Genomic DNA, 12,169 nt, shown 5'->3' with positions numbered 1-12,169 from the left:
AGTATGTATTTAACCCTTTACGGCGCAAGAACTTTTTTTATATTTATTTTAATACCTCCAGGTAAAACAACAACTATACATAATGGGAAAAATAATAAAAAAAATCCTATGTAAAAATATTTTTTTTTTTTGAAAAAAAACATTGTGATGCAGAAGTGCATCATGGTGTCAAAACATACAAAAAAGTTAGTAAGTATGAAAAATTTGAAAACAGATATTATTCTTGTTAAAATATAAGGCCACACCACATTTTTGACATTCTGTTTGGACTGTTCCTTTACATCCTGGAAGTTTGCATCTCAGCCTCTTTTCAGTCCATATAAGCCAGTGCCCTACCTGGTCCAATCTGACCTCTTTTGGTGGTATGTACTAGCATGGTCCTTTCGTCTTTTATCCTGAATCAGTGATTCTACGTCACTTTGGAGCCGGCTCGTTTTTTTATATTTTACTAACCTCTCGTCTTTACTAGTTGTCAAAAAACAATCAATAGTTTTGGTTGTCAGATATGTCTCCGGCAAGTCGGACCACTACGTTAGATGACGCACCTAACTGAGGCTCACCATCTGCGCATATGTTCTCTTGGCCACTGTAGACTTAACTAAACTTGTAGCCATATCCAGATACACCACAAATCACAAACAGCTTGAAGCCCCATTTGTGAGGTTTATCTGGCAAATATTGCTTTAGGGCACTTCGCGCTTTGGTGGAACACATTTGTTCATCAACAGACAAATGTCGTTTAAAAGGCTCTCTAGCAAAATTATGGTTTAATTTCTCAATCATAGGTCTGATTTTATACAATCGATCAGAATTTGGCTAACCATATGGTGTCATTTTGGCGTTATCATTGGAATGTAGCGACTGTCTCAAAAACTCGGAACTGTTTTACCGTCATGGTCTCGCGTATGTGGGCGTAACCATATTTCTCTGACCAGTACATTCGCACATTAGGCATATGAATTATGGACATGGAGAATAGAATTCCTATGAACTGTCTTATTTCCTGGCTTGTAACATTTATAGACTTACTGGTATCTTCTTGCACGCTATACAGGTTTGTTTCCTCTCTAATAAGATCGATAAAGTCGTCAGTAAATAAATACGAAAATACCTGATAAGGTGTCTGCAGCTCTAATATTTCGTTGGGTAAGATAGAAGATCCCAAAACATCATCTAGTCTTCGCTAAGCCCTAAGTTTTTATTTTTCCATAAAATATTTGTCTTAGGAGCACGTGAACTTCTTGAAGTAGTAGTTGAACTGGTACTCGGTATTGGAATACAAGGCGGTGTCTCATATTGCGCGACTGTAGTGTTGATATTGTCCTCCAAGTTTGGTGACAAGATGTTGTTGTCCTGTTTTTCTGGATCTGGTATTTCTCGTTCCTCATCCGAATATTCGCGTAAATTCTGCCCATTTCGTCCCAATATGTACGATGATCAGCTATGTCTTCGTCATCTGAGTAGTCTAAGCCATCATCACCATCTTGCCAATGGCCCAGAATGTCTTCCAATTCTTGAGTCGTCATAGATGGAACTTTGGCACCTAAACGTGGAAGCCTCGAACTCATAATGAGACTAAAAGAAAAAAACATTCTTTCTAGAAACAAACTAATGGATTATGATCGTTTAGCGCAATGATGCATTACTGCATCATAACAAAAGTGTAGCGTATCCCTGTAAGTATAGTAAAATTCATTGAAAGTATATTAAATTTATGAAAAAGAAGGACTTACTGTTACTTCAGCACAATTTCACGGCGATATTTTCAATATCAGTAATAAAAACAAACAATTGAACACGCGTGCGAACTACACGAACCGGTTATGACAAGTTTTTATATTCAAATGACCACAAAATGTAAAGTAGCGCCATTTAGTAAAAATAAAACTAACTAATTCGTAAGATAGCTTTGCTGTGGATATGCAACGCTGCGCAAAATGGTATTTTTTTGTTTCTTTGAACAACTGAAGGAGTTCGAATGGTATGATGCAGATCTGCAATTCGGCGCCGTAAAGGGTTAATAAACTGTTCTCTGCGTCCAAAGTATTATTTTTTAACAAAATGCCAGTTTAGTAAATTTTCTGTATCTGTTTGTAAATAATTAGATAGCGCCTAGGAAGTCATATTTGCAGAGTGATTTTTCACAAAACCATGTATGCTCGTGTTATAAATGTGGAGATTCCCAAAAAATGCAAGGCTGATGTAAGCGTTATGAGTTATGAGTTAAATTGAGCAAGGGACGCTTAGATGGACTCGCGAATGAACGGAGAAAGGAGTGGAAGGAGAATGTGAATAGTTGAAGAAGTCGGGAACGCCTGCAGAAGACACGACACAATCAAGTGAACCAAATACTGTTTTCGACAAATTAGCAAAAGCTCAAAAATCACTACTAAGGGTAATCCTCAAAAAACCATTTAGATATCATAGCGATGCACTATTTGAAGAATTCCGAGTTCTGGATGTTAGACAACTATACATGAGAAAATTAATTTTAAACACCCATCAACAACGCCACCTCTACCCATCTATTAACCACTCTCACGACACCCGCCACTCACGGAGAAATCCAATTGTACCACTCACAACTAAAACATCTCTCGCTCAAAGACGCTTCTCATTCTTAGGTCCAAAACTATACAACTTCATGCATGATGCTTGGACAAAGGAACACAGCTATTCTTCTTAAATTGACCACTAATTGGTTTCATCAATTAGGTAAAAAGGAGAGTGAACTTTTACTACACAAAAAATGAAATCAAACACAAACCAAAAACAAAAACAAAAAATAAACCATGTAAAAGATACCTTTATGTTCTAATCTTTATTATTATGTGTATATATGTACCCACCTAGTACTTTTAAATTAAAATGCTACCCAAGCAGCAGTTAATCTTATGTTTAATTGGATCTTTTATTTTATTCTATTTCTTCTCTTTGTTATTCATATTTATACAAAATATGTTAGTAGGCTTAGGCACCAGTTAAAAGTACATATTCCTATTATTTCAATACTATACTTATCAAACAACCTATCAAAATGTTAATACTCATCCTAATTTGACTGTCCTAAAACGGGAATCCTCCTAGTTGGGCAGTCAAAACATTTCTTAAATAATGTATACAAATGTATAATCTTTTACTTAATAAAAAAAAAATAATAAAAAAATAGTTGACTCGGCCACGTCGAGAGTTAAAATAACAGAAAGGTATCTATGAGGCGACGTATGAATGTGAATGAGTCAAGTAGTGTGTGCTAAGGACGAGTTGTTTGGCACTCCATCCTCTCGGCCTCCCCTTGCGATGGTCGTTAGTTACTTCCAGTATGGAGAAAGTTTATGACTATCAAACACCATCGACGAGGTTAGAGGAATCTCGAGGCCTGTATATTCTAAGAATCTTGACCCAGCCTAAGCATTTTAGATCATTTAATTATCTATGAACATTCTGTTGTTTCCTCAGTATTCTCAATAAAAAGCTTATGTAAAACATGATTTTTATGACCCTCAAAACAGGGTTTTTTCACCCATATGTGAATGGGTGAAAAAAGATCTAGTAAATCATCGGTGATTCATTGATTGTGCCCATCTCTAGCCAGGAGAGTCACAACGATGGCAACACTGTTGAGATTGGTTTATTTATGCTGCCATCACTACATGTCTGGTGAACGGCATATCTATGGTGTGATTGGTTTTTTTTTATCGTTTATATCTATGGTGTTATGGTGTCATCGAGAGTGGTTTATTCAGGTTTATTTATGCGTTTACTATTTATGTTTATGGTGTCATTGGTTGTCATTGTCAAACGAAACGAGTGGTTTATTTATGAACAAAACACTAAACCAAACGCTGTTGGAACCTTGTTTGTTTCTTGTGTTACGAGAACATTGCAGCGAAATCATTAAATAATAACTAATAATAATCACAATAAAATGGGGAAACGGAAAGACATATCATTCGACGAAAGTCTCAAAAGTGGTAATATTATTTTACATATTATACTGAATCTTGCACTTTTTCTAGTTTATAATAATAATAATTGTGTAATTTTTATATCGCCGTTTTTGTGAAAAATCACCTCAAGGGCGCACAATGAGAATGCTAGTTTCCCTTATGTTTCTGTCTTATTATTTCAATTTTTGTAGATTACTGTCACACACTTAAGCCAGAACTTTCATCTTGGCATCTGAACAAAAGAAGTTTCTCAATCTCTGCTGCGGAATCCTAACTGTCCTACTGCATGTCAGTCAAGCTTCTTAGAAACCCTGCTGCTTTCTTTCATTTTTTGTTTATTTTAATGTTGTGATAACATTTAGTTTCAGATGATTTGGATCAACCTCAAAAAAGGCATAAGCGTCACAAGCATAAAAAACATAAGAAAAAGAAGGATCAATTAGAGGATTTTGATAGCGACGCATCTATAGATGTTTCTTTCGAAGATGGCATTGATGCCAAACCCGCTTTTAAAGTTAAAATCAAAATGAGCAAAGACTCTCCTACAACATCTGCCGCAGACTTACTCAAAAACCAGATTAATAAATATTCAGAAAAAAAATTACCAGTTCCTTCAGTTTCAAATATGTCTCCCAAAGTAGCTGCAAAAAAAAAGAAGGGCAAAGGAAAAGATAGTGGGACTTCAAGTGAGGAGGAGAGATGGCTGGATGCAATAGAATCAGGAAAACTTGAGGAGGTACATCTTATTGCATTTTGTTTTCCTTTATTCTCTAAGTACAAATAATCTTGCTCAGTACATACTAATTGTTATTTAACTTAATTTTTAGGTTGATGATGAATTGAAAAAGATCAAGCCGAAAGACCCCAAAATGATGACAGCTCGTCAGAGGGCTATGTACGACAGGGGGAATGATAAGGAGCCGAGCCCCGGAGGAGAAGTATTACTGGCCCTTCCATCTGGATATAAAGAGAAAGTTATGACTGCTGAAGCGATACAGAAAGCAGCCCTAAAGTCCCTAAAACGTAAACAGCTCGCTGATGAGAAGCGAGAGAAGGACAAGAAGAAAACCATGGAAAGACTTCTGAAAAAGCAGGAATCAAAAATATTGAAAGGAGCTCCAAAGTGTAAGACTTTTAGGAAAGCTGTTCCGCACATTACTTACAGAAACACCAAAGACGGAATCATTGTTTTGATGCCGCTGGATGTAGACTATCCTATACAAGCCCAGTATGCCCGGGATCCCCCAAAGCCAGTGATTTGTGGCTTGTCTGATTGTACTAATTTGAAGAGGTATTCATGCTCAAGGACCGGTGTCCCTCTGTGTAGTTTAAATTGTTACCAGAAAAATTTATTGAATGTCGTTGTTTAGTGTTCTAATAAAATAATATGTTGTAAAATAATCAGTTGTTTCATTCCTTTGTTTTAATTATAATTTTGAGACTTGTTCTAAAATGAATCGACATTCTTGACAAATTTTCCAACAAAACCGACTTTTAATGCTATTTATCTTAATTTTCATACATTTCCTTTAGGTAATTTTATGGGACAGGAGTAGAAATTCTGAACAATGTCAAAAAGTGTAATTATTTTAAAATTTTCTGAAAATGAGCTAAATATTTTTTTAATTACATAATTCTATTTAAATGAACAAGAACTTAACTAAGTAACCATCACGCCTTTACCGCAGGGGCAGGCAGAGAGGACTGACCGCCAAACATCACATTCATACATTCTCTTCTATAATTCTGACCCTTCACATGGCCCGACTCAAGTATCTGATTCACTTCAGTCGTGCCATGTCTTCCTCGGGCGTCCCCGACTTCTGCTACCATTCACATTTGCATCGTGTATTTTCCTTACACTCCTTTCTTTGCTCATTCGCTCCACATGCCCAAACCATCCGAGCGTCTCTTTCTTGATCTTACTCATTACGCTTACATCAGCCTTGCATTCTTTGTGGATCTCCACATTTTTCACATGATCATACGTGGTTTTACCACACATACGCCTCGGTGATCTCATTTCTACAGCATTCAATATACTTTCTTCCTTTCTCTGCCAGTTCCATGCCTCACTTCAGTATATCAGGGTAGGTACCAGCACTACATTGTGGACTGCTAGCTTCGCTTCTTTGGACAATTTTTTGTTAGCGCCAACTGCGTTCAGTCCTCCATTAATGGAGTTATCTGCATTTACCCTTTTAATATCTCTGTCAGTTTTCCCATCTCTCGTTAACATACTCCCTAAATACACAAACTCATCCACCTGCTCCAAGTATTCCTCATTCACAACTATATTGCACACTGTTTTAGTACTCTCTCCTTCAAACACCATGACTTTAGACTTACTTACATTCTTCATACATACTTGGTTCATCCTAGACACGAGACTGTAGATCTTCCATACTGTTAGCAATCAGCACCGCATCATCAGCATACAGCAGGCAACAAGAACTTGAATTAATCCAGATACTTACATTGTATGATGCTAATTATTTGAAGACAGTAAAGAAATGAGACATTCTTCTTCTTTTGTCGTCTCCTATCAGAGTTTGGCCATCGCCATATTGTGGGCTGGAGCAACAAACTGCAATTCATTTCATGCCATGAAGTGTGGCACCTTCCAATGATCTTCCCCTGGTCTATTAATTTGGTAATCTTATATTATCTGTCATTTTGCAGGATTCATAATAATATTTATATATATTTCCCATGTTTTCACCGTTATTTTAAAATTTTATTATTTCCTATTTATTAATCTAAGTTTTACTTACTATGTTCAGTTTGGTCAAGTATTTTGGCCTCAAAACCAAATTCATTTTTTTTTTTAAAAACGCCACGCAGCTGTTTTTCAGATTCGTTTTTCTTAGAAATTACAATAAAAACCCACATAATGTAGTATACATATAATAATGATGCGCATATTTTTCTCGAGCTTTGTAGATTTATTATTATTATTATTAAAATTATAAACCTAGGCAAAAGTAGGAGAGTGAGTTAATGAATATATCAGAGAAAATGGAAGATAACAGGTGGTTTATTTAATAAGTAAGAACTACATACATACATTAAGATTATGTCATAATATTATTTGCAATATTACAATAATTCACTAATTTACATAAATGCAACAATGATAAAAAATACACATATGTATTGAGATAAATATGTTATTGCGTGTAGCTTTTAAAACACTCCACGAAGCTATCTTTCCATTCTCATCAACAGTCCTTAATAAATAAGGCAATACATAATATGTATGCCAGAACTTCACAACAAGTTTAAACTAACACTAAATTTAGGTATATTCATTTTGAAACATCAATAATTCAATCCCTTTACTAATAAAAACTACAAGGATTCTAGGTGGATAATCTGCATCTAAAACATATCACAGTTTCAGGGACCCTGGTAACATTCAATACAAGGTGAACTAAAAGGGAGCAACGACTGAAGTTAGAATTATCAATAGGGTGAAAATTTTAAAATTTCTACAAGATTTTGGCAAAAATTTGAGCTGTTAATTTTCACATAGCCCTTAAATTTGTGCACTCGTACAACGTCCATTGTCTTTGATCTGATCCTTTTCCTCACAAAAGATCAATATACTCCCCATCATCGTCATGATAACAGTTCACCATACCCACTAGCCACTTGCACACAGAAGAGAAAAGCTCACATCTTCCATAGTGATAGGAGGGTAGTCTAAAGCAGGGCGCCCACTCAGGCTCAGCAAAGATTATTCTGCTTGCTGTTCCTGAGGCGTGCCAAGCCGGATTCTAAACGCTACGACTGGTTATTCTGCTTGTTGGAGCGCAGGCGGGCCAAGCCTGAGCGCTCTTCCTCCTCGTCGCTGGTATACGACATACCGGCCACCGCTCCTCGGGACGACGTGGCTTGCATCAGGTCCTGGTCAGGCCCGTTCCTGTTCTCGTATAGCAGGATGCTCAGCGTCTCCTCGTAGATCCTCGCCTCTGGGAACTCTACCTTCGTATGCTTCTTGTCTGTGGCGTACACAATGGACGTGCAGCACACCTCGGCGCGGTTCTTGCCGTGACCGTAGAAAGACCAGCAACATATCTCGTTGGAGCCGATTACATCTTTGATGAAAAGGACTCTGCCGCTGAACCTCAGCGACAGCTTATCAAATAATTCTATGTTCTTTAGTAGATTGTCATCTGACGTACTTGTGTATGAATATTTATTGTTGTGTCTATTGATGAGCAACTTCACGACTGGCTGTAAAATAAATTAATCATAATTAGATAGTTATCTTGAATACAATTAATAAGAGTTACTGCTTTGTCCTAGTGTTTGTTGGAATGCTAAAATGTATTAGCTTAATCCATTCCAAGATAATGTACATCTTATCAATTAATGATTGAAAACATTTCACTATCGAGCTAATAATTAGGTGGTACAGTCAATAATAATAATACTAATTATCTTAAAGAAATGTTATTGTAGTCCATGACTTATTTTTTTCAGGCATTCGATACATTATCATGTAATATAATATTATTCAGGGCCAAAAATTGAAAAATATATACCGGTTACATCCATTCGCCGTCATCTTTATTATGATTCAGTCAATAACAAGAAAAGTTGATGTAAAATATATACCGGTTACATCCATTCGACGACATCTTTATTATGATTCAGTCAATAACAAGAAAAGTTGATGTAAAATATATACCGGTTACATCCATTCGCCGCCATCTTTATTATGATTCAGTCAATAACAAGAAAAGTTGATGTAAAATATATACCGGTTACATCCATTCGCCGTCATCTTTATTATGATTCAGTCAATAACAAGAAAAGTTGATGTAAAATATATACCGGTTACATCCATTCGCCGCCATCTTCATTATAATTCAGTCAATAACAAGAAAAGTTGATGTAAAATTTTCTCAACATTACTTTTTTTTAAAAATCAGTTAAATAAATATTATGTAATACAATAAAAAATATAGTATCTCACATCCACTAAGCAAATCAGTTCATTTATCCCGAAATAGAGATTAAAGGAGTTTGCAAGTACCCTCTTATTGTAAGTCTTTGATTAGTCATCTGTACAAACCTTAGTAGTAGAAGTAATGAGCATTTGTTCCTCCTTCTGAGAGGTAATCAAGGGAACTCGGCAGATGGGCTCGGCGTCCCGCTCTTTCTTGGCCAGAGCCTGCTGGCAAGACTCCACCAACTCCTCAATCAGGTAATACTTGCCCTCGGCCAGTAACTCCGCTACTTCCTTGCAGCTGTCTGGTAAAGGGACGGTACCATCACGTAAGTAATTCAATATGGTTCCAAAATGTTTCCCGCATCGATCAATGAGTATCCAACCTTATAAAAAAATAATAATTAGCACAGCTTTCATCTAACTACGAAGAAAATGGATTATATTAGAAGGTCACTCCGTTTTAAAAGGTATCAAACGAAAATTATATTCTAAATAACAAGAGGACTGGTTGCAAAACTTTAGAAAACAAGGAAAATGAAGTACAATTTTGCTCCAAAATTAATTATTTCAATAGTTGGGAGCACAAAACCTATCGAATGTAGGAAGAGGTTGAGATACAATCCTACATACCTTCAGAATCAGTAAGGACTTCCATCCTGCCACTAAACATTGCTCTCAACATAGTGTCATTCTTGGTGAGAGTCCCTATTGTTGTATAATAGAGATTCCCACCAACATTGAGCTTAACATATTGGGATGGATTGCCCTTTATTAGTGCCTTTTGGTCCCCACGTTCCCCTGACATGGTGACAAGTACAGTTTCAGTTTCCACCGAAATTTTGACAGATTTTTTAAACCGACAACAGGAGCTCGCCAGAGCTCAAAAGGAATATCGATTTTCAGCAACCTGTTTGCGAAAAATATTATCTAGCACATAAGAAGAGATTCGGCTATTTGAGCATTCATAACAAGAACTATTTCTATGTACTTAAAAAAATGTACTAGCAAGAAAGATCTTTTGGAATAATTATTGATTTCTAACAACACTACAACCTACAACACCCTATCAAGTAATGGTACTGCCATGTGCGAAAATTAAAATAGGTGATTAACTATGGCCCGGCAAATCAGTAATTTTTAGTAATGGTATCACATGGCATGGCTTGTCAGGGTTTTTAGCACACAGCAACTTGACGGAAGTAAATATATATATCAAGCATCCCGGTACACCAGCAATTTTTAGAAATGGTATCACCAGGCTTATCTTGGTTTCCTGGCATATATCCATTCAGACGAAGCGATTTTAGTTGATCAACTCTGTGTTGAATGACACTTAAAATCTAATCAATAACTACCACAACACGGGCATTAGCCTAGTATGGTAGTTAAAAAATGTAACATGTAAACATTTATTAAATAATAATTTTTTTTAAATCGACAAGTGTGAACAGCCTTTCAACAGAATTGATCAAGTTTTTAGTTGAGCGACGAAAGTTGAAAGCCCGTCTACTTTTGTTGTTCGAGTATGAGTCATCGTTCGATTTTCCCGCCTAATCGAAACGTGTGAACATATGTTTCAAGTCGCTTGCGATTTTTAGTTCCCTGCGGTCTAAAGTTAAACGTTAGACGTTCCTAGTGAGTGATTTATTTATGCGTACCTATTACTTACCATCATGGCATCTGTTTCAATGAAAAAAATTATTAAGTATGATGTTTAGATTTATGGATCTATACCAAAGCCATCCGTCTTTGGGATCAGAAACAAGAAGTTTACAAAAATAGGAATGCTCGTGAAACTGCGATTAATTTTTTTTTTTTATAAAGAAAGACAAACATTCCCGGGTTACGAATAACCCAACAATGTTTGAAAATCTCCTACTACCACCACAGAAAGCCGAAAATGTTGCTTGTGTTGTGATGGAGGACTTAGCCAGCCGAGGAATCGAACACGCGACGCTCGGGTGAGACCCAAGCGCTATGCCCACTCAACCACTGACCGTTCATTATATTATGTTTGAAGTTTTACTGTATTATTATTAAATTATACGTCTCTGAATATTTCAAAAAATAATTATTTAAAAATAATTGTTTCTTGGCTTTGGTATAGATCCATAAATCTGAACATCATGTCATCCGACCAATAAAAACGTTATGAATAAACCACTCACTAGGAACGTCTACTTTCAACCGCAGGGAACTAAAAATCGTAAGCGACTTGAGACATATGTTCACACGTTTCTATTCGGCAGGAAAATCGAACGGTGACTCATACTTAAACAACAAAAGTAGACGTGCTTTCAAGTTTCGTCGCTCAACTAAAAACTTGATCAATTCTGTTGAAAGGCTATTCACACTTGTCGATTAGCTTTCAAGTGTCATTCAACACAGACTTGATCAACTAAAATCGCCCTGTGTGAATTGAGTATTTGGGTAACGACAAAGCTTGCAGATGACAGCATAGATATATAACACCCATAGTCGACATGGGTGTTATACATAAATAAACCACTCTCTAGATCGATATCTTCGGGCTTTTTGTATGGCGCCATTTTGTCACCCCCTTAACCACAGACGACCACAGATAAAACGGTCGTTTGGTCCAGACAGGTAAATATATGGTGGACCATAAAGAAATCCCAAGGTCATTTAAAAAAAGAGCAAACATAGACAATACACCTGCACCCAGCTAACATCGTTCATTCACTAGCCCAAAAAAATTATATAATAAAAAATACTGGAATGCAGGAAAAGGAAAATAAAAAAAACCCACAGCTATGCACACATCAAAATATTTTTTTATTTTCAAAAAGACAATGGACAGTAATACAAAACAGGGTCAGTACAACCGATGTATTGAGCATTGATTTATCATTGAAGTAGAAGATAATACTAATATATCTAAACAAAACATGAAACAGAACAAGACACAAAAAAATAAAAAGTAACAGTCTCAACTAGGAATCGAACCCAGGATTTCTGTCTTACTGCAACAACTTAATAGGATTTAATTTGACCTTGCACAAAAATACAAGAATATATACACAAAATAGCACTAGAAGTTATTCAAGTTCTCCTGCAAGGGTTTCATATAATTTTCACAGCTTTGTCGTCAGCAAACATCATTGAAAATACTGGTACTTACATGATGTAATTCTGGAGAGGTTTAAATGATATTGTTTGATGTAATCTTGGCTTTATTTAGAAATTTTAGTCTCCTAATACGTGGTATAAGATCGCGTCGGAATACGGATAGGTCTGA

At 36.1% G+C, this 12,169-nt stretch overlaps 2 protein-coding genes across 2 annotated transcripts; one reads left to right on the top strand and one right to left on the bottom strand.

Annotated features, from left to right (window-relative positions):
- Positions 1 to 3,693: 3,693 nt before the first annotated feature.
- On the top strand, positions 3,694 to 5,337 carry LOC149421706 (INO80 complex subunit B). Its single transcript, XM_089634493.1, has 3 exons — positions 3,694 to 3,974; positions 4,313 to 4,686; positions 4,778 to 5,337. The coding sequence occupies exons 1-3, from the start codon at positions 3,929 to 3,931 to the stop codon at positions 5,318 to 5,320; spliced, it is 963 nt and encodes a 320-aa protein (XP_089490619.1). The 5' UTR covers positions 3,694 to 3,928; the 3' UTR covers positions 5,321 to 5,337.
- Positions 5,338 to 6,969: 1,632 nt separating this feature from the next.
- On the bottom strand, positions 6,970 to 9,975 carry LOC149421705 (BTB/POZ domain-containing adapter for CUL3-mediated RhoA degradation protein 3). The gene is made up of 3 exons (XM_089634494.1): positions 9,541 to 9,975; positions 9,034 to 9,293; positions 6,970 to 8,189 (listed from the first exon to the last, which is right to left on the bottom strand). Exons 1-3 carry the CDS (start codon positions 9,713 to 9,715, stop codon positions 7,737 to 7,739), a joined length of 888 nt encoding a protein of 295 aa, XP_089490620.1. The 5' UTR covers positions 9,716 to 9,975; the 3' UTR covers positions 6,970 to 7,736.
- Positions 9,976 to 12,169: the final 2,194 nt, after the last annotated feature.

Source organism: Hesperophylax consimilis, chromosome 8 (assembly GCF_061612785.1).
Source record: "Hesperophylax consimilis isolate HC1 chromosome 8, BYU_Hcon_1.0, whole genome shotgun sequence".
NCBI lineage: Eukaryota > Metazoa > Arthropoda > Insecta > Trichoptera > Limnephilidae > Hesperophylax > Hesperophylax consimilis.
Note: the sequence above shows the minus strand (reverse complement) of the source record. Positions and strands in the feature narration are given on the sequence as shown.